General features: G+C 50.3%; 1 protein-coding gene across 1 annotated transcript in view; it reads left to right on the top strand.

The window, feature by feature from the left end:
* pik3c2a (phosphatidylinositol-4-phosphate 3-kinase, catalytic subunit type 2 alpha) overlaps nt 1-27,577 on the top strand; it is a 227,092-nt gene that overhangs the window by 147,692 nt on the left and 51,823 nt on the right. Inside the window, 7 exon segments of the mRNA XM_084315562.1 lie at nt 3,897-4,045; nt 4,048-4,087; nt 22,545-22,638; nt 22,878-22,972; nt 25,813-25,876; nt 25,878-25,901; nt 25,903-25,995. Of these exon segments, the coding sequence (XP_084171688.1) occupies nt 3,897-4,045; nt 4,048-4,087; nt 22,545-22,638; nt 22,878-22,972; nt 25,813-25,876; nt 25,878-25,901; nt 25,903-25,995 (559 nt within the window).

Raw genomic sequence — 27,577 nt, 5'->3', positions numbered from 1 at the left:
TTGGATTAAAATAAGACCATAAGATGTTCCTTTACTAATCCCTTTGGGGAAATTCAGGAGTCGGATAAATTCAGGGGTAATAGAAATGACAACAGAAAATATATAAGAATAAAAGGTAAAGAACAAGATGAAATATGAATAAAAAATACAGACACGTTGATCTTCTCTACAGACAGACGTACATAGAGATTGTTCTTTTCTCCATCTAGTGGCTTAAAACACAAGTCATGTGACTATTTCAACCGATTTGACCTGACAACCCCACCCACCCATCCGCACCAGTGTCCCCCACCACCACCACCGGCGATGGCAGGCGCACCACCCCACCCCGCTGATCATCACTAATGACCAGGTCCGAAGGCAGCTCTCAAATCAGCGTGAACAAAGCCAGAGGACCTGACAACACCAACCCCAGGGTGCTCAAGGCGTGCGCTGGACAACTGGCCGCACCATTCCAGCACATTTTCAACCTCTCCCTGAGACTGGAGAGGGTGCCCCAGCTATGGAAAACCTCCTGCATTGTCCCGGTGCCCAAAAAGGGGCGCCCAAGTGCCCTCAATGACTACAGGCCGGTCGCTCTGACGTCACACGTCATGAAGACCTTTGAGCGGCTGGTCCTGCAGCACCTCAAGCCCCTGGTGAGTGACTCCCTGGACCCCCTGCAGTTTGCTTACCAGGCAAACATTGGTGTGGAGGACGCCCTCACCTACATGCTCCACAGGGCCTACACACACCTGGAGAGGCCATCACCTACATGCTCCACAGGGCCTACACACACCTGGAGAGGCCATCACCTACATGCTCCACAGGCCTACACACACCTGGAGAGGCCATCACCTACATGCTCCACAGGGCCTATACACACCTGGAGAGACCATCACCGAGAGACCATCACCTACATGCTCCACAGGGCCTATACACACCTGGAGAGACCATCACCGAGAGACCATCACCTACATGCTCCACAGGGCCTATACACACCTGGAGAGACCACGCAGCACAGTGAGGATCATGTTCTTCGACTTCTCCAGCGCATTCAACACCATCCAGCCGCTGTGGCTAGAGAGAAGCTCACTGGGATGCAGCTGGACCGGGAATGGTGGCCTGGATCACCGACTACCTCACCAGCAGACTCAGTACGTGAGACTTCAGGGCAGCCAATCAGAGATGCTGGTGAGCAACACCTGGCGCTCCACAGGGTACCGTGCTGTCACCATTTCTGTTTACCCTCTACACCTCCGACTTCCGCTACAACACAAGGACGTGCCACCTGCAGAAGTTCTCCGATGACTCCTCCATCGTCAGCTACATTGTGGATGACGATGAGGCTGAATACAGGGCTCTGGTGGAGAGCTTCAACTCAACGTCAGCAAGACAAAGGAGCTGGTGGTGGACTATCGGAGAGGTAGGAAGGGTCCCCCTTCTCCCATAATCCTTGGAGGGGAGGAGGTAGAGATGGTGGAGTCCTACACGTTTCTTGGAGTTCACACGAACAAAATCTGGACTGGTCGGACAACACTGAGGCCCTCTACAGGAAGGACAGAGTAGGACAACACTGAGGCCCTCTACAGGAAGGGACAGAGTAGGACAACACTGAGGCCCTCTACAGGAAGGGACAGAGTAGGACAAGACAGAGGCCCTCTACAGGAAGGGACAGAGTAGGACAACACTGAGGCCCTCTACAGGAAGGGACAGAGTAGGACAACACTGAGGCCCTCTACAGGAAGGGACAGAGTAGGACAACACTGAGGCCCTCTACAGGAAGGGACAGAGTAGGACAACACTGAGGCCCTCTACAGGAAGGGACAGAGTAGGACAACACTGAGGCCCTCTACAGGAAGGGACAGAGTAGGACAAGACAGAGGCCCTCTACAGGAAGGGACAGAGTAGGACAACACTGAGGCCCTCTACAGGAAGGGACAGAGTAGGACAACACTGAGGCCCTCTACAGGAAGGGACAGAGTAGGACAACACTGAGGCCCTCTACAGGAAGGGACAGAGTAGGACAACACTGAGGCCCTCTACAGGAAGGGACAGAGTAGGACAACACTGAGGCCCTCTACAGGAAGGGACAGAGTAGGACAACACTGAGGCCCTCTACAGGAAGGGACTGAGTAGGACAACACTGAGGCCCTCTACAGGAAGTGACAGAGTAGGACAACACTGAGGCCCTCTACAGGAAGTGACAGAGTAGGCTGTTCTTCCTGAGGAGGCTCAGGTCGTTCGACGTGTGCAGCCCACTGCTGCTATCGTTCTACCAGTCGGTTGTAGCCAGCGTCCTCTTTTTTGCTGGGGGGGGCAACATCAACTCGAGGGACTCCAGCAAGCTGACCAAGCTGGTGAAGAAGGCTAGCTCCGTAGTGGGTGGTGAGCTGGATAACCTAGAGGTGGTGGCTGAGAGGAGGATGAGGAAAAAGCTAGAAGCCATCCTGGAGAACCCCTCTCACCCCCTCGACGAGGAGCTGCCCAGAATGAAGAGCACGTTCAGCCTAAAACTCATCCCCCCCCCCCCCCCGACACACCACAAACTGCCTGGGCCGGTCTTTATACCGGCAGCCATCAGAGTTATCACTGTCTCAACTCGGGACATGAGAACTAGAGACTCGCATCAACGACTATCTTGGTTCTATCTTGATTCTTTGCACTAGAGACTCATAACACTGGTCTATCTTGTGTTTGTGCTTTTTTTATATTACTATTTTATATTTATATTACTTTATTTATTACTTTTTATAGTACTTTATTATTTATTATTATTATTATTATATTTTATATATGCTGCTCTGACACCTGAATTTCCCCTAGGGGATCAATAAAGGATCATCTTATCTTGACTGTCGACTCATCATTCCACTGACTTACAAAAGGAGGAAAAGAACAATCTATCAAGACAAAAACATGTCCTGGTTTCCTTGGTCTGTGTTCCAGTCTGTGCTGCTAACGTGCTTCACTGTCTGTTTGACTCGTGGAGATAAGAGTGTCCTTCCTCTTCCCGACAGTGAGGGAGTTTGTTTTAGTGCAGGGGAAGAGGGGAGAGGGAGAGGGAGAGGGAGAGGGAGGGGGAGGAGGAGAGGGGCGAGGAGAGGGAGAGGGGGAGAGGGGAGAGGAAGAGGGAGAGGGGGAGAGGGAGAGGGAGGGGGAGAGGGGCGAGGGAGGGGGAGAGGGAGAGGAAGAGGGAATAGGGGAGAGGAGAGGGAGAGGAAGAGGGAGGGGGAGAGGGGAGGGGGAGAGGAGAGAGGGAGAGGAGAGAGGAAGAGGGAATGGGGGAGGAGGAGGGAGAGGGAAGAGGAGAGAGGGAGAGGAGAGAGGAAGAGGGAGAGGGAGAGGGAGAGGAAGAGGGAGAGGGAGAGGGAGAGAGGGAGAGGAGAGGGAGAGGGAGAGGGAGAGGGAGAGAAGAGGGAGAGGAGAGGGAGGAGAGATGAGAGGAAGAGGGAGAGGAAGAGGGGAGAGGGAGAGGAAGAGGAGAGAGGAAGAGGGAGAGGAGAGAGGGAGAGGGGAGAGGGAATCAAGGACACTTGTGATGCATTTCTATTGTATCGTTTTCAGATGGAAGTCGCAGTTTGTGTGAAATGTTGATTTTGGGATTTTGCTATATTTCATTAAAACAATGTCTTGATAGTTTACTGATACATTCAGATATACATACCTAGGGTTGGTAACACTATATATAAACACACACAAAACGTGTGTACTTTTGCAATACTTTGTATCAACTGAACAAGTCTTGGCATACATCATGCATAGACATGCATTCTCTTAACACTATGATTTCATTGCACTTCTCTTTATTTTACTCTCATGCTGTTCCCCTCATCTCCATCTCTCTCTCTCCATCTCTCTCCTCCCCTCTTCCCCCCTCCCCCCTCCCTCTCTCCCCTCTCTCTCTCTCCTGTCAGGCTGAAGCGGGCGGAGCACCAGTTGCTGTGGGACCACCGGCTCCACTGTCGTCAGCACTGGTCCAGCAGCCTGCCCAAGGTCCTGGCCAGCGCCCCCAGCTGGGACTGGGCCAGCATGGCTCACATCCACTCCCTGCTGCACCACTGGCCCCGCTGGCCCCCGTCAGCGCCCTGGAACTTCTGGACTCCAAGTACGTACATGACCCCCCCCCCCCCCCCCCCCCTCGATGTTATGAGGCCAAAATGTTTTAGGAAGTCATGGGAATTTATTCCAACTAGTCGAGTGTTTAATGTGGAGCTTGGCAGCTCGTTGGTTTGGGTCCTGTTGAAGGAATAAACACCACAGTAACGCATGTCCTCGTCGTGGGACTTTGTAAAACGAGAGAACATCTTAACGTTTCAACGTAAACACTGGAGGATATTGGTCGTGGAAGAGTCATGGGATTTGCTCAGCAGAAATGTGGAGGGACCCTCTTTTTTAAAAGACATGTCTTTCTTTTTTTTTTTTTTTTTTATTGATATTTTTTGCACAAATCTCTCCAATATTCAAAACATCTCTTTCCACATCATCATATGCAATTTCCAGGATTTGCCTTTTTCTTTTTTGTAAGAACATACAAAACATGTAAAGGACTCATACAAATACATTAACAACTGACATGGAAAATAAATAAAAAACTTACGAAAAAAGAAACATACTATACTATACATTATGCGTATACATCCCTGATATATATACTTTGCATGTAGACCGAACTACCTTCGAGCAGGTATGTGCTGCATCCTCTATCGGGATGCCACCCTTCTCCATATTGCATGTGAGAGAAAGCGCCCCAGACACACGCAGTTGTGCATGATAACATGCATGCACGCATGTCTCCAACACATGTATGTGGGTACGTGTATCACGTAAGCATGTGTACATGCCTCATATGTGTGTGTGTGCATCTTTCTGGTATGTGACTGTACTCCTATCTCTTGTGTGTGTCTCGTATCCATGTGTGCCTCTGCCCCCTATGTGAGTCTATATCTCAGATGTGTATATATATATATGTGCGTCTCAGCTACGTATGTGTGTGTCTCCTATATACATGTGTATCCCCCATATGTGTCAGTGAAAGCCTATACTTCAACTATGTGTATATGTAGGTGTGTGTATGCCTATTTCCTATAAGTGAGTATGTGCATGTATGTGTGCCCCTGACGTGTATAACTTATCCTTGTGTATATGAGTGTGTGTAAACCTATTATGTACACATATGAATATGCGTATCCTAAATACTTGTATGCGGCTATACCTGCGCACATGTGAGTGTGATAGAGACAGTGACCGTTCCATAGATACACCATCCGGACATAAAATACATGTACATACATACACAATACATTATAAACAGTGATGCCACAGATTACTTGTAAAAGTAATCCGATTACTGATTACTGATTACTCCTTTAAAAAGTAATCCAAGTTACTTTACTGATTACTTGATTATCAGAGTAACTTAGTTACTTTGAAAGTAACTAGGTTACGAAGTCGTCGTCGTTCCCCCAACAGTTTTTTTAAAACGCTTTATTGAAAGTGCATAAATTGTTTTTAACTTGTTTCTCTGCACATAACGTAAATTGTTAAACTAGTGCTTCAGCTTCTGTACCATCAAGTATGGTAAAGCAACAGTCTATGATGCTCACAGCATTAGAGCAGCCAGCCAGTGGTTTTACAAAACCAGTGTATCCATTCACATCTAACAAATGCAGGCTGAACTATTCAATTATATCAACTGTAACTATTAAATTGTTTTTATAAATGTCTCTCTATAAACATACAATCAGTCTCTCTTTAACATGTAAATTAACTGTAAATCTGGCAAATAAGAGCTTTTGCTCTGCCACCATCAAATATACATTAATCAATAGGGAAAGAAACAATCTCTCTCTTTTGCTGTTTGGCTGGCCTCCGAGTCCTCCTGTACCTAGTCGAAGCGTCGTAGTGTTGTGATTCCAGATGCTTTCAATGCAATTGGATGTGCTGTTTTTAGCGGTAGACAGTATTTACGTTTAGGTCGCTTTCACATATAGTTTTGGTGGACTCGGTGCGGTTCTGGGGGTGAAGTTGCAACATTGCATTCTTCATTTGGTTCGCCTGCTTTCACACAGAGGCGGACCGAGACCTTCTGAACAATGTCACGCGGTCGAAAAGGGCGCTTGTCTATTGGACGGTGGAAATGTGTGTGTGGCTGCTGCGATCCCGTGTGTGCGCGCGCGCGCGCGTGTGTGTGTGTCTGTGTGTGTATTCAGATCAGCGGAGCCGAGTTTTGACATGGCATTGATCCATTGTTCTATTGAAGCACATTACCACCATCCTCTCGCTAAACAACTTGTAGACCACGGTGTTTTTATGAGTGCCCACAAGTAGCTGTTTTAATAATATAATAAGCCGCGCGCCTCGGTAATAATAATAAGCCGTGTTTTTTCTTCCTGTAAGCGTTTTGGGGTGGAATTCTCAGACGAATGCAACGGAGCCCTGCTGTCACACGATTGCCGCATATGTCACATGACGTGCTGTGAAGACCCGCCCTACTCTGCCTCTGATTCGCAGGCTGTGGATGGGGAATGTGATTGGGCCAAAGCAGAGTCACTCACAGACAGAGAGTCCAGTCACGCCGCGGCCCGCGGGACACATTCTTGTGTAACCCTTTCACTGCCACACCACGTCACTCCCAAATAAGAAAAACAGCTCAAAAATGTATTTTTGACTGTCGAAAACGAAATAAAATACTGCATTCCGCCTGCATTATGAATTTATGATGAGATAGTAACGAAATAGTAATGCACAGCCACTTGGACAAGTAACTGCAATCAGATTACTGGCTTTTAAAGATTAACGCGTTAGATTACTATTTTCGGGGAAAAGTAATCAGATTACAATAACGCGTTACTTAGTAACGCGTTACCGGCATCACTGATTATAAAGCACAAGTACCATCAGATCAGATCCCCTTTTTCATATTCATCCTTGATAACATTGTAATCCCACCTTAATCATTTGTCCCCAGACCGTTCAGTCAGGTGTAGAAAACTGTCCCATACCTCAGCGAAAATATCCTCTCTCCCTGCGACTCTATACGTCACCCTTTCATATGATGCTGTCCGGAACATTAGTTCCATCCATTCTTTAAAAGTAATATCAACAGGTGATTTCCAATGTCGTAATGCAATTCTACATCCTGATATCATGGCCATTCTATACCACATTCCCCGGTATTTAGGCAGTTTAATCCCTTTCGGTACTATACCCAAAACACATGCCATTGGGGCGTTATTTATCTTCACATTCAGAACCTTACTTAGGAATATCACAATTTGATCCCACATTTTCCGGACCTTCTCACATTCGTACAGCATGTGCAGTAAAGTGCCTGTCTCCTTCTCACATCTCCAGCAGATGTCACTGTCCCTTAATTTCAGTCTGGCCAGTTTACTAGGCGTCCAATAGCTTCTGTTCAACACTTTGTAAAAAATAAGTTGTGATTGCGCCTCCCTAGAGAATTTACCCCATTTGGACACCAGTTTCTCCCACATTTCCTCAGTAATATCCTCACGTACATCGTTCTCCCAGCTCAATCTCAGACCCGCCAATTTGGGTGCATTGTATTCTCTTATAACATCATAAAATCTTGACGCACCGCCTTTCCTACGCCATCCTTTATAGAATATTTCTTGAATCGCAGTAATCGGGCCACACTTTGGTCCTCCTATTGATGACTATATACAATGTCTAATCTGTAGGAATTTATAAAAGTTTTTATTATCTATATCAAAATCCTCTTTAATATCCTCAAAAGGCAAAACCCCATCTTCCCCGGCTATATCACCTAGTACATGTGTTGTGAAGGGCCAGATTAAACCGAATATATATATTTATTTATATATATATATTTAATTGTATTTGTATATTCTCTAATATTCCCTGATATCCCTTGTATATTCCTTGTACAATATGCATTGAATATCCATTCTAGCCTACTGAACATCCCATAATAGTCTCCATTCTACTATTGGTCGAGACCTTGGTGCCAGGCTGCCATACCCCTCAGACCCAGTTCAAACGTACCGCTCCACATGTACGAACAAGTCCTAGTTCCGCGTAGGAATCTGGCTACCGCACCACTAATGGGACTATTTGTTCATAGTGCGTATATATACTGCGCTACTAAAGTAGGACTTTCTTTTCAGTCCAGTTTCTTACCCTCCAATAGAGTCACAGACGTAAAGCCTCCCCGCGACGCCACGTGTGGGAGTAAGGCCAAGTTCGCCTACCATCGGTATTGAGACATCGTGTATATTAATATTTGAATAGTCATATTTGGCACTATATCGTTGAGTTGGACGTAGTCTATTAAGCTAATAATAGTCTGTTAATATATAGTGCTTCGTGCGGTGAGAATACTACCGTAGTCAGTACCCCATCGTTTCGGGCAGAGAACTGGCTGCTTACCCAGGGTGGTTGACCCCATGTGAAGCTGCACCCGAGGAGCCCCAGAGCCGACGAGCGAGTGGACCTGTATACCGGATTATTCTACCGACGACAGCCCGCCTTCCCAGGCACGGATTATGCTTTGTATACTTTGATTATTCCATGGATAAAGACCCCCGACACTGCCGTGTGTTGGAACCCCCCCCCCTGGAGAGGACGCAAGGTGAGGAGACGCTCTGCAAGACGAGGTCGCTTCACGTCTCTCCCCCGTGGACCGGAGAGAGCCGGCCCACAAAGAGTCCACCTGCTTTCATCTGTGGTCCAAGGATCGCCGGCGCATTGAACGGCACTACAGTGGGTTCACCTGGGATACCCTTGGCCGGACGAGGCAGCCGGATTCTACCCCCCCCCCCCCTCCTACTCCTGTCGGCTTACAAGCGACCGGATTAACCCCCTCTAGTGTATCTAGTATATAATCATTAAAGTATCATTGCTGTTATTCCTTAACTATTCCAGGTCGTATATTTACCACCTGCGCCTTCAGAGATTGGACATTCTCTATTGATATACCGACGAATACTCTTTGCCATAAAAGTGCATACTATTTCAATTCATAAATGTAATTAAGTGATTAAGTGCTTGTTCTACACACCATCGCTGTGTAGAAATAAAGACCTGTTTCGACTTCGTACATTTGTGTTGGATCCGTTTCATCTACGTGAGAGTGTTTATGATAATATATTTATGCCGTGTACTGGGTGGCCGAATATTAAGTACAAAGGTAGTGGTAGTAAGTATCATATCTAGTAATACAGTCAGGGAATTGTACCCCTCAGTTACAATTGGTCCTTCGAGCCGGATGGTAATTAGTGTAATATTAATATAGTGTTATTAATATTGAAATGGCCTATGATGAACACTCCACGAAACGATCCTCCTAACCAACGCCCGCAGCGCGAACGACGGCTCCCTCAGTACTTAGAGGCTTACGCTGTCAGTCAACAACCTAGTCTTCTACTAACAGTAAACGCGGTAAAACTAGAAAGTAAAAGTATGTCTAACCCCAACGCCCAGACTACCCCGACCATAGAGGCCCCTACGGGCTCTAATGTAACTGACCAAGTTCACGGTGGGGACCAGTGGGAACCAGACATGACTTCACACCCCGCCAGTACTGAAGAAGTAGTCCCCGATGAGTCCCGGGAGGAATACAACGCTACAGAGAGAGAACTCGGCACGGAAGAAGACGGGGAGAGCACCGTGGAGATAGAACTCCAAGGCTCCGCAAGGAGTACCCCGAGGGAAGGCTCCCCTATACAACCGCCTTCTCCAGAGGCAGAGAGGACCCTACAGCAGGCCTTCCTCATCAGCCTGAACGCCGCTGCTGAACGCGACCGACTGCAGATCCAGCAGCGAAGCGAACACGAGCAGATACGTCTAGAAATAAGACGCATTCAGATGGAAGAGAATGTGGCCCGAGAACGAGCCGGTGCTCAACGGGACGCAGCGCGCGACAGACAGCAGTCGCAACTAATAGAACAGCTGATCAGACGGACAACACCCTCTCCCTCCGCCAGAGGCTCCAGGAACTCGTCTAGACACACCTCCAGGGCGGCATCCCCTAGCCGAGTAAACAACCCTGAACTTGACCAACAGACGAGGTCTATACCCCCCACAGACCACCTCCCCCCACCGGTCCAAGCGAGACCTAGCAACCGGGAAGGAGCAGCATATCCTGTGGAGAGGCTAAACCAGAGACTACAAACACTGGATGACCTAACTGAAGACGAAGAGGAAGAGGAGGAGAACCACGCCCGAAGACAGCACAGTACTCTACCGGACCAGGAGGCCCGGTACAGCCCAGGCTATACTCCCGCGGAGCTGCGCTACAGACCCCCGACTCTATACCCGGGTGAGCACGACGCACGACCCGCACCGAGGAACAGCACCTGGACAAGCGGGCCATGGTACACTGCCGGTACCAGCCCATACCAAGGAGCGGGAGGAGACTCGCCTAGGAGGCCTCTCCCCCAACGCTCGCCGATGTATCCACAGTCAGCGTCATACATTGGCACGCCTATGGTACCCGACTTCACCCAATATAATAATAATTTAATAATTTAGGACCTGCTCCGAGGTCACCATTTGGCACACATGCGAACCATGCATACAATGCGTATCTGCGATTAACCCATCCCGTCGTCCTTCCCCCCCAAGGGCAGCCGGGAGCAGACAGGCGCCACGTGAGCCGCGCCAGGGGACCAATCCAAGTGCTCCTGTCCGTCTTCGTCAAGGACGCCACAGCGTTAGCGATCTTGTTGTTGTGCATGTTTTTCCATTGGGTTTGTCTTATCGGGGGGGGAAACCCTTGCGAGCACGGGGAGAACATGCAAACTCCACACAGAAAGGCCTGGGAGATACCCCACCTGGGTAACTGGCATCATGGAAACCTGGTCCCCAAGCGGGATTCGAACCCTGGACCTTCTTGCTGTGAGGCGACAGTGTTAACCACTACACCACCGTGCCCAGTTGCGCAAGAGAACCGGGCCCAGTATACAGAACTCCGCATGTGTCTGGAGACCATGTTGGTGGATGTATTGGATGAACGCCACAAATACGCCATCCTACTGAAGCACTTAAAGGTACCCCGCGCACATAATATAGCGCTCGCCTACGCGACTTCCACCACCCCATACACAGCAGCGCTGGTAGCATTGGACCAGAGGTATGGGCGCATATGGGATTACGTGATCCAGGAGATCCGACACATCGACCGCTTACCCCCAGCAATAGACAATCGAGCACTGGACGACCTGTCCATCAGAGTGCAGTCCCTGGTAGGGATGTTGGGAGCGCAAAGAGAGAAGGGGAGGCATGAACTTTACGCCAACTCAAATGTGGAAAGGATCCTGGAGAAGCTGCCGCCCGCTCGTCAGGAGCGCTTTAGGCGGCAGAGGGACCACAGAGACCCGAATGGCCCCGAACCGAACCTCCTCGATCTAGCAGACTTCCTGGCGAGAGAAGTCAGCAGCCTACGGCTAGATACATTCGGACGGAGCACCCCTGGCTCCAGAGAAGGAACCAGACGACTAAATGATGGAAGAAGATCGGTGACTGTGATGCACCAATCGGAGTCAGTACCGAGCAGCAGGAGCCACAGTACCCCCTCCAGAACGGAGAAGTGGAAGATAGTGTGCCCCTACTGTGAGAAAGAACACTGGCTAGCGCAATGTGACTCCTTCCCCAAGCTGAACGCGGAGGAAGCAGGTCAATGGATAAAGTCCAACAAGCGCTGTTTTCGCTGTGCGCGCTCACACATGGCAGCCGAATGCCGCTTAAAGAAAAGGTGCACCAAGTGCGATGGAGCCCATCTGGACATACTTCACGACAGTAACAGACGGCGCCCTTCACCTGCACCATCCAGCCGCAAAGCGAGCGTCATGTACATCGATCCCGCCAGCAGCAGTGGAGCCCGAGTACTCCTAAAAGTAGTGCGTGTGACACTAAGCTACCAGAATAAAGTCCTGGACACTTACGCCGTCCTCGATGACGGGTCAGAGAAGACCCTGCTGCTCGCCTCCGCTGCGGCCCAGCTAGGGCTGCGGGGAAGCGAAACCCAAATGACAATTCGGACAATAAGACGAGATTTGAAGACGATAAAGGGCGAGAATGTCTCATTCTCTATCGCAGCAAGCGGCCAGCCTGAGCGACGGTACCAGATTGCAGACGCTTTCACCAGCCAAGAAATAGGACTGTCGCGGTACACATACCCCGTCGCCAAGCTGATGGAGAAATATGCACATCTGCGCAAGTTACCGATCCCGCTCATAGACAATGCTATGCCGACCCTGTTGATAGGCTCCGACCATGCAGACCTCATTGTCCCGATAGACCGGGTTCATACCGGACCCCGAGGCTGTCCTGCAGCAGTCGAGACCCGTTTGGGATGGACTCTCCAAGGCCCGCTCGCCAAATCTCTCAACCGAAGTACAGCCACTAGATGTCTCCACTCCCGAGTCACAGAGGGAGAAACCGCACTCCTGCAACACGTAGAGCAGCTATGGACCTTGGAACAAATGCCCTTTAAGAACGGAAAGAAAGACATTCGCTCTAAAGATGACATTTACGCCATTCACCTCCTCGAGACAGGGACCAAGAGAGTCCCGGTCAACGGCGTGTTGAGATACGCCACGCCACTCCTGCGGCGAGAAGGAATGCCTACTTTCCACGCCAAGACAGACGCCACAGAACGGTACCTGCTGAACACGGAGCGGCGCTTAGCCAAGAACCCCGCCCAAGAGAGTGTATACCGCGCTGAGATTGAGAAGCTCATCACAGCGGGACACGTCACAAAGATGGACATTAAAGAGGCTGACCAGACCACTGAATCGTGGTACGTGCCCCACCACAAGGTCCATCACAACGGTAAAGACCGCATAGTATTTAACTGCAGCTACCAGATCGGATCCCAAAATCTGAATAAAGAGTTACTGCCCGGTCCCACACTCGGCCCCTCCCTACTCGGCGTTCTACTCCGCTTCCGCCAGGAAAAGGTGGCCATCAGCGGGGACATTAAAGGAATGTTCCTGCAGGTGAGATTAGTAGAGGCGGACAAGCCCCTGTTACGGTTCCTATGGAGAGAGAAGCCAGGAGATGAGCACCCAGCCATCTACCAATGGGAAGTCCTCCCCTTCGGAACGACGTGCAGCCCCTGCTGTGCGACATTTGCACTACAGAAACATGTAGCAGAGGACCCAGCAGCGGACGAAGAGGTCCGACACAGCGTAAAGAACAGCTTCTACGTAGACAACTGTCTACAAAGCCTTTCGACCCAGGAAGAAGCCGAGGCTCTCCTGATTAAACTCTGCGCCTCATTGATCAAAGGCGGCTTTGATCTCAGGCAGTGGGCCAGCAGCGATCCGCAAGTACTGCGCAGCCTCTCCTCCGAGGACAAGGCAGCCAGCAGCGAGACCTGGATGGCTACAATCCCGGGAGAAGCCCAGGAGATGACCCTGGGATTGGTGTGGCGATTCAAAACAGATTCGCTTCACTACAGACACAAGCCCCTGACTACGGAGCAGGGAAGGCCGGCGGCGGCGCCGACCACCAGACGGAGTGTGTACACAACACTCGCCCGACAATATGACCCGCTAGGATGTATTCTACCGTACACCACCAGGGCAAAAATGATTGTACGAGCATTGTGGGACAAGGACCAGGGCTGGGATGACCCCATTCCCGCACACCTGGAGAGAGTGGGAGATGGAGCTCCACTCACTCCCAGGCGTTAATATGCGCCGAAGCTACTTCCCACCCACGGTGAGGCCAGAGACATGTAAAATGGACTTACACGTCTTCAGTGACGCCTCAGAGGTCGCATACGGATCAGTAGCCTACTTGCGGGCCCAAGACCAGGGGGGAGAGATCTACACAGCATTTGTCCTCGCCCGCTCGAAAATAGCCCCACGCAAGCAACAATCTATCCCACGTCTAGAGCTCTGCGCAGCCCTAGCCGGAGCGCACCTAGCCACGCTCATCCAACGTGAGCTCACCATACCGGTGTCTAGAACAATCCTGTGGTCAGATTCCACGACGGTACTCGCCTGGATCAAATCGGACTCATGCAAGTACAAAGTCTTCGTGGGAGTCAGAGTCACCGAGATTCAAGACTTAACCGAAGAGTTAACCGGAGAAACAGAGTGGCGCTACGTTGATACAAAACAGAACCCAGCTGACGTCATCACCCGGGGGATGCCCCTGGATGACCTCACCCGTCGCAATGTCTACAGTGACGGCCCCGCATTCCTAAGACTCCCGGAAGGACAGTGGCCCATGCCTATCCCGAGGGAAGCAAGTCCAGAGGAGGTGGAAAATAAGAAGTCTGTGTTCTGTGGATTGAGCACCGTAGCCTCCACCGACCCTAACATAGACGATTGCACGTCCATAGAGAGTGCACAACAAAGAACATTCCTGCGGTACCACCCGGAGTGCAAGTCCCCCGCTGATATGTCAGCAGCTAACTACGAGGAAGCAGAATTGCTTCTACTGCAGCGAGCCCAGAGAGACTCGTTCCCCGATGAATTGGCCTGTCTACAGGGAGGAAAGCCCGTCCCATCCGACAGCAGATTAATTCACCTGGCCCCCGAGAGCGACGCTCATACCCTCATCAGAGTGGGTGGTCGCCTACGCAGAGCCCCCAATCTACCGGATGACATTAAATACCCGATCGTATTGAACAGCCGACACAAGGTCACAGAGCTGATTATAAAGAAATACGATGAGGATGTACATCACGCAGGAGCAGAAAGAGTCTTCGCGGAAATCAGACGTCGTTACTGGATCCTACAAGGAAGAGAGGCGGTACGACGCTTCCAGCGAACATGTCTAGACTGCCGCAAGTGGCGCGCGCAGCCCAGCATACCAAGGATGGCTGACCTTCCTCCATGTCGCCTCCGAATCGGTGACAAGCCATTCCACTCAACGGGTATGGACTGCTTTGGCCCGCTGCACATAAAGAAAGGAAGAGGAACCGAGAAGCGGTGGGGTATTGTATTCAAATGCATGACCACCAGAGCGATACACATCGAGCTTCTCCCGACCATGAGCACAGACTCATTCCTTATGGCCTTCCGAAGATTCACATCACGGAAAGGAAGACCGTCTACCCTATTGTCCGATCATGGGACAAACTTCAAAGGCGGCGAAAGAGAGCTGAGAGAGAGCTTCCAAGCTATGGGCCCAGAACTTAAGACCCACCTCGCTCCAGCACAGGTTGATTTCCAATTCAACCCCCCAAACGCACCCCACTTCGGTGGCACTTGGGAACGAGAAGTGCGCTCCATAAAGACAGCCCTGTACGCAGTACTTGGGGCCCAGACTGTGGCGGAAGAAGTCCTAATGACAGTCCTCACGGAGATTGAGGGAGTACTCGAAGCCCCTCGGATATGTCTCCAGTGATGTGGCGGATATCGACCCAGTTACCCCCAACACACTCCTGATGGGGCGGCTAGATCCTGCATTACCCCAGACAATGTACCGGCCTGAAGAAGCGAACGGCCGACGAATGTGGAGGTACAGCCAAGTATTAGCCGACAAGTTTTGGAACAGTTTCCTACTGCACTACCTACCGTCTCTACAGACCCGCCAGAAGTGGGTAAAGGAGAGAGACAATTTGACAGAAGGAACAGTCGTCATGATTATTGATCAATCACTGCCCAGAGCTATGTGGCCGGCCGGCCGCGTAAGCAAAGTGATCACCGGTGCCGACGGCAAGGTCCGAGCAGCTGAAGTGCTCGTCCAGGGTCGCACTTACACCCGTCCCGTGGCAAGGCTCATAGAACTGCCTCGACTCCCAGACACAATCGATGATGACCATGACCCTACAACCCTATGACTTTGTGAAGTTGACTGACCCCTACAGCAAACCCTTATGTGTAAATAGACAACGCGATTAATCTGTCTCTGTTTAACTGATTAGGTCTGGGACCTATTCAGGGGGTGGCTGTTGTGAAGGGCCAGATTAAACCGAATATATATATTTATTTATATATATATATATTTAATTGTATTTGTATATTCTCTAATATTCCCTGATATCCCTTGTATATTCCTTGTACAATATGCATTGAATATCCATTCTAGCCTACTGAACATCCCATAATAGTCTCCATTCTACTATTGGTCCAGACCTTGGTGCCAGGCTGCCATACCCCTCAGACCCAGTTCAAACGTACCGCTCCACATGTACGAACAAGTCCTAGTTCCGCGTAGGAATCTGGCTACCGCACCACTAATGGGACTATTTGTTCATAGTGCGTATATATACTGCGCTACTAAAGTAGGACTTTCTTTTCAGTCCAGTTTCTTACCCTCCAATAGAGTCACAGACGTAAAGCCTCCCCGCGACGCCACGTGTGGGAGTAAGGCCAAGTTCGCCTACCATCGGTATTGAGACATCGTGTATATTAATATTTGAATAGTCATATTTGGCACTATATCGTTGAGTTGGACGTAGTCTATTAAGCTAATAATAGTCTGTTAATATATAGTGCTTCGTGCGGTGAGAATACTACCGTAGTCAGTACCCCATCGTTTCGGGCAGAGAACTGGCTGCTTACCCAGGGTGGTTGACCCCATGTGAAGCTGCACCCGAGGAGCCCCAGAGCCGACGAGCGAGTGGACCTGTATACCGGATTATTCTACCGACGACAGCCCGCCTTCCCAGGCACGGATTATGCTTTGTATACTTTGATTATTCCATGGATAAAGACCCCCGACACTGCCGTGTGTTGGAACCCCCCCCCCTGGAGAGGACGCAAGGTGAGGAGACGCTCTGCAAGACGAGGTCGCTTCACGTCTCTCCCCCGTGGACCGGAGAGAGCCGGCCCACAAAGAGTCCACCTGCTTTCATCTGTGGTCCAAGGATCGCCGGCGCATTGAACGGCACTACAGTGGGTTCACCTGGGATACCCTTGGCCGGACGAGGCAGCCGGATTCTACCCCCCCCCCCCCTCCTACTCCTGTCGGCTTACAAGCGACCGGATTAACCCCCTCTAGTGTATCTAGTATATAATCATTAAAGTATCATTGCTGTTATTCCTTAACTATTCCAGGTCGTATATTTACCACCTGCGCCTTCAGAGATTGGACATTCTCTATTGATATACCGACGAATACTCTTTGCCATAAAAGTGCATACTATTTCAATTCATAAATGTAATTAAGTGATTAAGTGCTTGTTCTACACACCATCGCTGTGTAGAAATAAAGACCTGTTTCGACTTCGTACATTTGTGTTGGATCCGTTTCATCTACGTGAGAGTGTTTATGATAATATATTTATGCCGTGTACTGGGTGGCCGAATATTAAGTACAAAGGTAGTGGTAGTAAGTATCATATCTAGTAATACAGTCAGGGAATTGTACCCCTCAGTTACAACATGTATCCCCCTTTTAATCCAATCGTCCCATATGACTGATTTCTTACCAATCTTTAGTTTCTTATTATACCATATAGAGGCTCTCGTAGTTAAATATGGGCTATCACCAGTCATTCTGTGCGATTGATTCCAAGTTTCCCTGATAAATGCCATTAAAGGGTTTTTAAAAGGTATAGGTCTGTCTGATTGTGTCAGGAAGGATTCCAGAGATGAGGGATATATCATTTCCTCCTCCATCCTGACCCAAGCAGGTGCCTCCTCAGACGAGTGATTCAGTTTGGAGAGCTGGGAGAGCGAGAATGCATAGTGATACCAATCTAGTTTAGGCAGGGATAAGCCGCCATTTTCCTTTGCTGCATACATTTTGGCCCGTCCAAATAGCGGCCTTTTGCCCCCCCACAGATATACATTAATGACTTTGTCATACTGTTTGAGTAACTGGGTCGGGAGAGTCAGCGGCAGCATATATAGGATATAATTTAATTTGGGAGCCAATATCATTTTTACTAAGTTTATCTTCCCCAGGAGGGACATATTCATCTTGGCCCAATTCTGGGTCAGAGCACTAATGTGTTCGATTATAGGGGCAATATTGGCTTGCATCAACTCTTTCAGACCTGGGATCAGCTTTAATCCTAGGTATATCAACCCTGACGGCATCCATCTGTATTGCCACCCCCTTCTGATATCAGGGGGACAACACTTAGAGAGAGGCATTGCTTCTGACTTGCTCCAGTTGATTGTGTACCCAGATATTTCGGAGAAGGACTCGATAATAGTTCCAATGACCCCAGCTGCTGTTCGGGGATTGCTGGATACCAATAAGATATCGTCCGCATACAAAAATAATTTATGTTCTACCTGCCCCGCTATTACCCCTTTGATGTCCTGATTAGTCCTTAGTGCGATAGCAAGTGGTTCGAGGAAGAGCGCAAACATTTGGGGAGAAAGCGGAGAACCTTGCCTCGTCCCCCGCCCTAGGTTAAAGGGCGAGGATACGATCCCGTTGGTTAATACTGATGCCATCGGATTTGTGTATAACAGTTTTACCCACCCAGTAAACGATGGTCCGAACCCGAAGCGCTCTAGCGTGTGAAATAAGAATGCAAATTCCACCTTATCAAAGGCCTTTTCGGCATCCAATGAGAAGGCCACTGTAGGTTCTGTATCATTCCTGACCTTCCACATTATGTGTAGGAGTCTGCGGATATTATCAGCTGAGTTTCTCCCCTTCACAAAGCCCACTTGATCTGAATGCACCAAAGTTGGTAGTACATCTTCTATTCTATTCGCAAGTATCTTTGCCAATACTTTTTCTTCCAAATTGCTCAGGGATATAGGTCTATAGCTTCCACAGCATTGAGGGTCTTTGCCCTTTTTCTGTAGTAACGTAATAGTGGCCGATCTCATGCTAGTGGGCAAGCCCCCCTTTAACAATGAATCCTCATATACTTTTAATAGTCTCGGAGCGATTATATCACTGAATTGTTTGTAGAAATCGGGAGTAAACCCGTCGTCTCCTGGTGCTTTACCCAATTTAAGGCTGTTGATTGCCGCGTGTATTTCTTCTATCGAGACCCCCCCCTCCATTGATTTTACTTGTTGTTTCGATAACGACGGTAATTTGATTTTGTCGAAGAACGCGTCCATTTTTAGCTGATCCACCGCCTTCTGTGGGGTATACAAGTCCTGGTCGAAGCACCTGAAAACATTATTAATTTCCTTTTTGTCTGTAATAATCTTGTCATCTTTATTACGAATTGAGGATATAATATTTTGATTTTGCATTTGTTTAACCCGATTCGCTAGTATTTTACCCGCTCTCTCCCCTTGTTCATAATATCTTTGGTTGGTCCTAAATAATGCATATTCAGCCTTCTTTTGATATATGTTGTTCAATTCGTATTTGGATTTGCTTAGGTTTCTCCACGTTTCTGGGTCTGGTCTCTGACTGTGCTGTTTCGAGAGTATTTTAATTTCCTCATCTAACGCTGTCATTTTTTGTTTCTCTGCCCTTTTTAGTATCGCACCGTATTGTATGAGTCGTCCTCTCATGTAAGCTTTACATGTGTCCCACATTATGCCACTATCATCTATTGACCCTTCATTAAGTTCCCAAAATTCCTTAAATATAGTTCTAATGTACGCACACGATCCTTCATCATTTAACATCAGGTTATTGAATCGCCATCTCCGAGATCGTTGCCCTTCCTCCATGGATGTGATCACTAAATCAACCGGAGCATGGTCAGATATTACAATGTTCCCTATCCCAGTATCTGCTACCTGTTCTACCAGTGCGCTAGAGATCAGGAAATAATCTATTCTAGAGTATGAGGAATGCGGGTGAGAGTAAAACGTGTAGTCTCTTTCTTGTGGGTTCATAACCCTCCAAATATCCACTAGACCCAATTCCTCTATCAGAACACCAACCGCCAGTCTCCCTGCGTTGTCAGCGGTCCTGGGTTGATACGATTTGTCCATTAAGGTGTTTCCAACCAGGTTGAAGTCCCCCCCTATGATTACGTTGCTATTCCCTATTTTCCTGATCACCTCACATACCTCATGGAAAAAGTCTGAGGACGACCCGTTGGGCGCATATATATTAGCTAAAGTAGTCCTCTGTCCCTCTAAATCGGCATCCAGTATAACCCATCTTCCCTCATCATGTGAGAAACTATTGTGCACCTTTAGGTCTATGTTTTTTCTCACCAATATTGCCACCCCCCTCTTCCTAGAAGAGAACGTACTATAGTATATTTGTCCCACCCAATCCCTTTTAAGCTTGGCCGACTCCTCCTCATCCAGGTGCGATTCCTGAATTAGTGCAATATCCGTCTTTTTTTGTTTCAAGAACGTCAATATCTTTTTTCTCTTAATGGGATGATGACATCCGTCTATATTCCACGATATTATTTTAATCAGCCCCATATTCCTCGTAATGCATCTCCCCTGTGCAATCCAGGACGTAGTACCTCTATGTCTGGGGCGCCATCTCCCACATTTCCATATCTAGTTCCTGAGACTGTGAAGATATATATACAATAGTATAGCATACAATGAAATAAAAAAGAACATATAAAAACATAAATACATTTCCCCCCCCCACATTTACCCAAGCTACGTTCGATATGACCCCAGATAGAACAGTCGTACCGAGGGTGAGATCGATACTCACCCATGCACCTTGGTCCCCCTCGACTAACAGAGGAGTGCATATGGCACAAGGCAGGTTGCCCAAAACTGTGCCCCTACTATCTTGTATACCCTGATGTAACGTATGGCTCACACTGTAATCTATATACAGTGCGATCAATTCAACTGAACTTGACAAAACGGTAACGTTTCCAACAATTAACATTTGTATATCTCTCAGATATATATTGGTACATTGTAACTTCTATGACATAGCCATAATGGCCTGTGGTTCATTTCGATATACTTTTCCTGTATCCATCCGGGATATTTCCCCTCCCACAATTTTATCATACTCTCCTATCCATTGCCCTCTATTCTCATTTCACATTTTTTTTTTTTTTTTTTTTTTTTTTTGTCTTTTCTTTTATATACATATTGGCATTTTGTGATGTTATTTATTCTATGACGATGCCCCCGTGACTTATCTGTATCCATGCGCTTCATGAACTTTATCTCAATTGTCCGCCTCCAACTGTCCCTGTCTGAATCCCTGTAGTTTCTCCCGGTATCCGTGATGTCCATTGCCCTGCTGTGTGGGGCGTTCAGTCCCCGTCGCCTGCATGTCGTCCCCCGGTCCCCGTTTTCTTCCCACTGTCTGCCAGGTAGACAGCCGCAGTATCTCCTCTCGGTCCGGGTCGGTAGTCGGGTTCACCACGGTGATCTTGAATCCACGTTTTGCCATATCCGCCGTCGCCTCCGCTGCGCTCTGGTACAGGCGGGTGCCATCCTCGTAGAATACCCTCATCTTCGCTGGATACGGTGTCTGGAACTTGAGATTCTTCTCCTTCATTATTCTCTTGGCCTCGGCATATTCTCCTCGCTTCTTCAGTATTTCAGTGGGGAAGTCATGGTCGACATAGAAGCGTTCGTTGCCACATGAGACGTTTTTCTTCTGCCACGTTCGGCGTATTATCTCTTCCTTCATTTTGTAACTCCCAAACTTAACCACGATTGACCGTGGTTTCAGCTGTGGGTTGTTAGGCCTTGGGGCCAGTGCCCGGTGTGCTCGTTCGATACGAAGGTCCATGTCATGAGGCAGTCCGAGTGCGTCCTTAAACAAGCCGTCTAGAAATCCATGCATGTCCTTTCCCTCTTTCTCCTCCGGGATACCATACACCCGCAGGTTCTCTCTCCTCGTTCTGCCCTCTTGGTCGAGCAGTTTAGCCTCCATGTCGGCCTGCCTCTGTATCAGTTTTTTTATTAAAACCGTCGCCGCATCAAGCACATTTTCATTTTCTCCGATTCTCCCCTCCGTTTCACACAGCCTGTCGTTCATTTTGTTCATATCATTCTTTATCTCCCGAAACTGACGCTCATTGTCTTTTCTGAAGTCTTTGAGCTTGTTGTATATGTTCAACAGCGTGGCTTCTTGTTCACAGTCATCGTCGCCATCTTTTCCTCCCGTTACGTCGTCATTCTCTGCCATTCCGTCGTCCTTTTCAGTTGTAATCGTGTTCGCCCTACGTCTCGTGATAGCCCCTTCTTTCATCCCTATTAAATATGTACCCTGGTGTTGTTAATAAATGTTTTCCGGGGCTAAATCATTTTGCTGTCGGGGAGCTCGCGAGTTAAGCAGCCATGTTCTTCCGCGGTCAAACCGGAAGTCTAAAAAAGACATGTCTTTCTAACACTGACATACTTCTGTAATGTTTTATGAACAGGACACATGTTCTCAGCATATAGATACAGTATTTCATGTTCTATCTCATGTTCTATTTCATGTTCTATCACACGTTCTATCTACTGGCTACTCAAGCCCTCATTTGCATGTGGATTCAAAGTCTTATCGCTAGTGTGGATCAATCACACTCTTCATAAAGTATCTCACAGGCCTGTGTGTGTGTGTGTGTGTGTGTGTGTGTGTGTGTGTGTGTGTGTGTGTGTGTGTGTGTGTGTGTGTGTGTGTGTGTGTGTGTGTGTGTGTGTGTGTGTGTGTGTGTGTGTGTGTGTGTGTGTGTGTGTGTGTGTGTGTGTGTGTGTGTGTGTGTGTGTGTGTGTGTGTGTGTGTGTGTGTGTGTGTGTGTGTGTGTCCTATAGGTTTGCAGACACAGAGGTGAGGACCGTGGCCGTCAGTTGGATCGAGTCGAGTACTGATGATGAACTTGCCGACTACCTGCCGCAGCTAGTACAGGTATACTATTATACACACACACACACATACAGACGCACACACACACATACAGATGCAAGCATGTTCACTTCGCACTCACTCACACACACAAAATTAATCATAGTCAAAATCTGTAAACTTTCAAGCTTTAGCCATGTCAGTCGAGCTGTACCCGGCCCCTCCTCATACACACAGCATCTGAAATAAACAATGTTGGTTTGTGACTGCTGCGCTCCTCCATGTCTCATCTCCTCTCTCAGGCGTTGAAGTTTGAGTGTCACCTGAAGAATGCTCTCGTCATGTTCCTGTTGTCCAGAGCGCAAGGAAACATCAACATCGCCCACTACCTCTACTGGTGAGTCAACCCTAGCACCACAACAAACACTACCTCTACTGGTGAGTCAACCACTAGCACCACAACAAGCCCACTACCTCTACTGGTGAGTCAACCACTAGCACCACAACAAACACTACCTCTACTGGTGAGTCAACCACTAGCACCACAACAAGCACCTCTACTGGTGAGTCAACCACTAGCACCACAACAAGCACCTCTACTGGTGAGTCAACCACTAGCACCACAACAAGCACCTCTACTGGTGAGTCAACCACTAGCACCACAACAAGCACCTCTACTGGTGAGTCAACCACTAGCACCACAACAAGCACCTCTACTGGTGAGTCAACCACTAGCACCACAACAAGCACCTCTACTGGTGAGTCAACCACTAGCACCACAACAAGCACCTCTACTGGTGAGTCAACCACTAGCACCACAACAAGCACCTCTACTGGTGAGTCAACCACTAGCACCACAACAAACACTACCTCTACTGGTGAGTCAACCACTAGCACCACAACAAGCACCTCTACTGGTGAGTCAACCACTAGCACCACAACAAGCACCTCTACTGGTGAGTCAACCACTAGCACCACAACAAGCACCTCTACTGGTGAGTCAACCACTAGCACCACAACAAGCACCTCTACTGGTGAGTCAACCACTAGCACCACAACAAGCACCTCTACTGGTGAGTCAACCACTAGCACCACAACAAGCACCTCTACTGGTGAGTCAACCACTAGCACCACAACAAGCACCTCTACTGGTGAGTCAACCACTAGCACCACAACAAACACCTCTACTGGTGAGTCAACCACTAGCACCACAACAAGCACCTCTACTGGTGAGTCAACCACTAGCACCACAACAAGCACCTCTACTGGTGAGTCAACCACTAGCACCACAACAAGCACCTCTACTGGTGAGTCAACCACTAGCACCACAACAAGCACCTCTACTGGTGAGTCAACCACTAGCACCACAACAAGCACCTCTACTGGTGAGTCAACCACTAGCACCACAACAAACACCTCTACTGGTGAGTCAACCCAGTTTTTGTGTCGTGAAATTGAAAGAAGAAAGAACAGGCTGAACAATAGACTGAAAGGCTGTCACTGACGATGAAGGTGTAGTCATACTGTGAGCAGGTGCCTGGAGGGGATCTGGCGTTACATCTGAATTGCCTTCTTATCACTGCTGAAGTACCCTTGAGCAAGGCACTGAATCCTAAATCTTTCCCAAGGTGCTGCACTACAGACAACACTGTGCTCTGACCTCTGGTGAACTGCATTATGTGTACACCTATTGACTTCCACTTAGCATCGCTAACAAATGATGGTATTTTTTCTACTTTTAATATCTCAAAAACCAAAAAGACTGGTACAAGAGTGCATTCTGGATGGACTGAAATAATTCCCAGTTAGGAACTATAATCGGATAGGTGTCTCATAACTGAGTGAAGTGTCCTTTAATCTGTGCAATAGAGGCCTTCTTCCACTTTAGGAAGAAAAAAAAACATTTCTTTTGATACAAAAAAAAACATGATATTACTTTTCTACTAGGACTTGTTTAGTTTAAGATCCAGTAATAACACACCAATTTATAAAAAAATAAAAATAAACAGCATAATGATATTAACCCTTTCACTGCCACACGACAGCCGGCTAATGATGCTAATGATGGAGCATCGCCGTCGGTTGTGTGATAGTAAAGGGCTAACCTTCTGTCGCGTGGCAGTGAAAGGGTGTTAATGACTGACTTCATTGTGTGTGCCCTGCTGAGCGTGCCTCTCTGTGTGTGCCCTGCTGAGCGTGCCTCTCTGTGTGCCCTTGGCTGAGCGTGCCTCTCTGTGTGCCCTGCTGAGCGTGCCTCTCTCTGTGTGCCCTGCTGAGCGTGCCTCTCTGTGTGCCCTGCTGAGGCGTGCCTCTCTCTGTGTGCCCTGCTGAGGCGTGCCTCTCTGTGTGCCCTGCTGAGCGTGCCTCTCTCTGTGTGCCCTGCTGAGCGTGCCTCTCTGTGTGCCCTGCTGAGCGTGCCTCTGTGTGCCCTGCTGAGCGTGCCTCTTGTGTGCCCTGCTGAGCGTGCCTCTCTCTGTGTTGCCCTGCTGAGCGTGCCTCTCTGTGTGCCCTGCTGAGCGTGCTCTCTGTGTGCCCTGCTAGAGCGTGCCTCTCTCTGTGTGCCCTGCTGAGCGTGCCTCTCTCTGTGTGCCCTGCCTGAGCGTGCCTCTCTGTGTGCCCTGCTGAGCGTGCCTCTGTGTGTGCCCTGCTGAGCGTGCCTCTCTCTGTGTGCCCTGCTGAGCGTGCCTCTCTCTGTGTGTGCCCTGCTGAGCGTGCCTCTCTCTGTGTGCCCTGCTGAGCGTGCCTCTCTCTGTGTGCCCTGCTGAGCGTGCCTCTCTGTGTGCCCTGCTGAGCGTGCCTCTGTGTGTGCCCTGCTGAGCGTGCCTCTCTCTGTGTGCCCTGCTGAGCGTGCCTCTCTGTGTGTGCCCTGCTGAGCGTGCCTCTCTGTGTGCCCTGCTGAGCGTGCCTCTCTGTGTGCCCTGCTGAGCGTGCCTCTGTGTGCCCTGCTGAGCGTGCCTCTGTGTGCCCTGCTGAGCGTGCCTCTGTGTGCCCTGCTGAGCGTTGCCTCTCTGTGTGTGCCCTGCTGAGGCGTGCCTCTCTGTGTGTGCCCTGCTGAGCGGCTGCCTCTGTGTGCCCTGCTGAGCGTGCCTCTCTGTGTGTGCCCTGCTGAGCGTGCCTCTGTGTGTGCCACTGCTGAGCGTTGCCTCTGTGTGCCCTGCTGAGCGTGCCTCTGTGTGCCCTGCTTGAGCGTGCCTCTGTGTGCCCTGCTGAGCGTGCCTGTGTGGACCCCTCCTCCAGGCTGCTGAGGGACTCGGTGGAGGACCCCGGGTGGGGCCGGCGGTACGAGCGGGTGCTGGGGGCCCCTGCTGTGTCTGTGTGGGGCGGGCTGAGGGAGCCGAGCTGGACAAGCAGACCCGCCTGGTCACCCTGCTGGGAGCCGTGGCCGAGAGGGTCCGCCTGGCCGGGAGCTCCACGAGACAGGTGAGGAGGAGGAGGAGGAGGGAGGAGGAGGAGGAGGGAGAGGGAGGAGGGAGGAGGGAGGAGGGAGAAGGAGGAAGGAGGGAGGAGGAGAGGAGGGAGGAGGAGGAAGGAGGAGGAAGGAGGAGGAGGAGGGAGGAGGGGGGGGAGGAGGGGGGAGGAGGAGGAGGTGGAGGGAGGGGGGAGGGAGGAGGAAGGAGGAGGAGGGAGGAGGAGGGGGGAGGAGGGAGGAGGAGGGAGGAGGGAGGAGGAGGGAGGAGGAGGAGGGAGGAGGAGGAGGGAGGGGGAGGAGGTAGGAGGAGGAGGGAGAGGAAGAGGAGGGAGGAGGAGGAAGAGGAGGGAGAGGAGGAGGAGGAGGGAGGAGGAGGAGAGGAGGAGGAGGGAGGAGGAGGACGAGGGAGGAGGACGAGGGAGGAGGGGGAGGAGGAGGAGGAGGAGGAGGGAGGGAGGGAGGAGGAGGGAGGAGGAGGAGGAAGGAGGAAGAGGAGGAGGAGAGGGAGGAGGAGGGAGGAGGAAGGGGGAGGAGGGGGAGGAGAGAGGAGGAGGGAGGAGGAGGAGGGAGGAGAGGAGGGGGGAGGAGGGAGGAGGAGGAGGGAGGAGGAGGAGGGAGGAGGAGGAGGAAGGAGGAGGGGGGAGGAGGAGGAGGAGGAGGAGGGGAGGAGGAGGGGGAGGGAGGGAGGGGGAAGGAGGAAAAGGAGGAAGGAGGGAGGAGGAGGAAGGAGGAGGAGAAGGAGGAGGGAGGAGGAAGGAGGAGGAGGGGGGGAGGGGAGGAGGAGGAGGAAGGAGGAGGAGGGAGGAGGAGGAGGGAGGAGGAGGAAGGAGAGGGAGGAGGAGGAGGAGGAGGAGGAAGGAGGAGGAGGGGGGGAGGAGGAGGGAGGAGGAGGGAGGAGGAGGAAGGAGGAGGAGGAAGGAGGAGGAGGAGGGGAGGAGGGAGGGAGGGGAGGAGGAGGGAGGAGGAGGAGGAGGGAGGAGGAAGGAGGAGGAGGAAGGAGGAGGAAGGAGGAGGAGGGAGGGAGGAGGAGGAGGAAGGAGGAGGGAGGAGGGAGGAGGAGGAGGAGGGAGGAGGAGGGAGGAGGAGGAGGAAGAAGGAGGGAGGAGGAAGGAGGAGGGAGGAGGAAGGAGGGAGGGGAGGGGGAGGGAGGAGGAGGGGAGGAGGAGGAAGGAGAGGGAGGAGGAGGAGGAGGGGGGGGAGGAGGAGGGAGGAGGAGGGAGGAGGAGGAGGAGGGAGGAGGAGGAGGAGGAGAGGAGGGAGGAGGAGGAGGGAGGAGGAGGGAGGAGGAGGAGGGAGGAGGAGGGAGTGGAGGAGGAGCGGAGGAAGGAAGGAGGGAGGAGGGAGGAGGAGGAGGGAGGAGGAGGAGAGGAGGAAGGAGGAGGAAGGAGGAGGAGGAGGAGGAGGAGGAAGGAGGGAGGAGGAAGGAGGAGGAGGAGGGAGGAGGAAGGAGGGAGGGGGAGGGGAGGTAGGGGAGGAGGAGGGAGGGGAGGGGGCGGGGGGAGTGAGGAGGGAGGAGGAGAGGAGGAGGAGGGTGTGTTAAGGCTGTCCCCGAAGCCTGTTTTTGGGATTCGAACTTCGTCAGGGTTTTTCGAT

The sequence above is a fragment of the Notolepis coatsorum genome (assembly GCF_963971535.1).
Source record: "Notolepis coatsorum genome assembly, chromosome: 6".
NCBI classification, from domain to species: Eukaryota; Metazoa; Chordata; class Actinopteri; order Aulopiformes; family Paralepididae; genus Notolepis; species Notolepis coatsorum.
The sequence above is the reverse complement of the archived record's forward strand: the minus strand, read 5'-3'. Positions and strand labels throughout refer to the sequence as shown.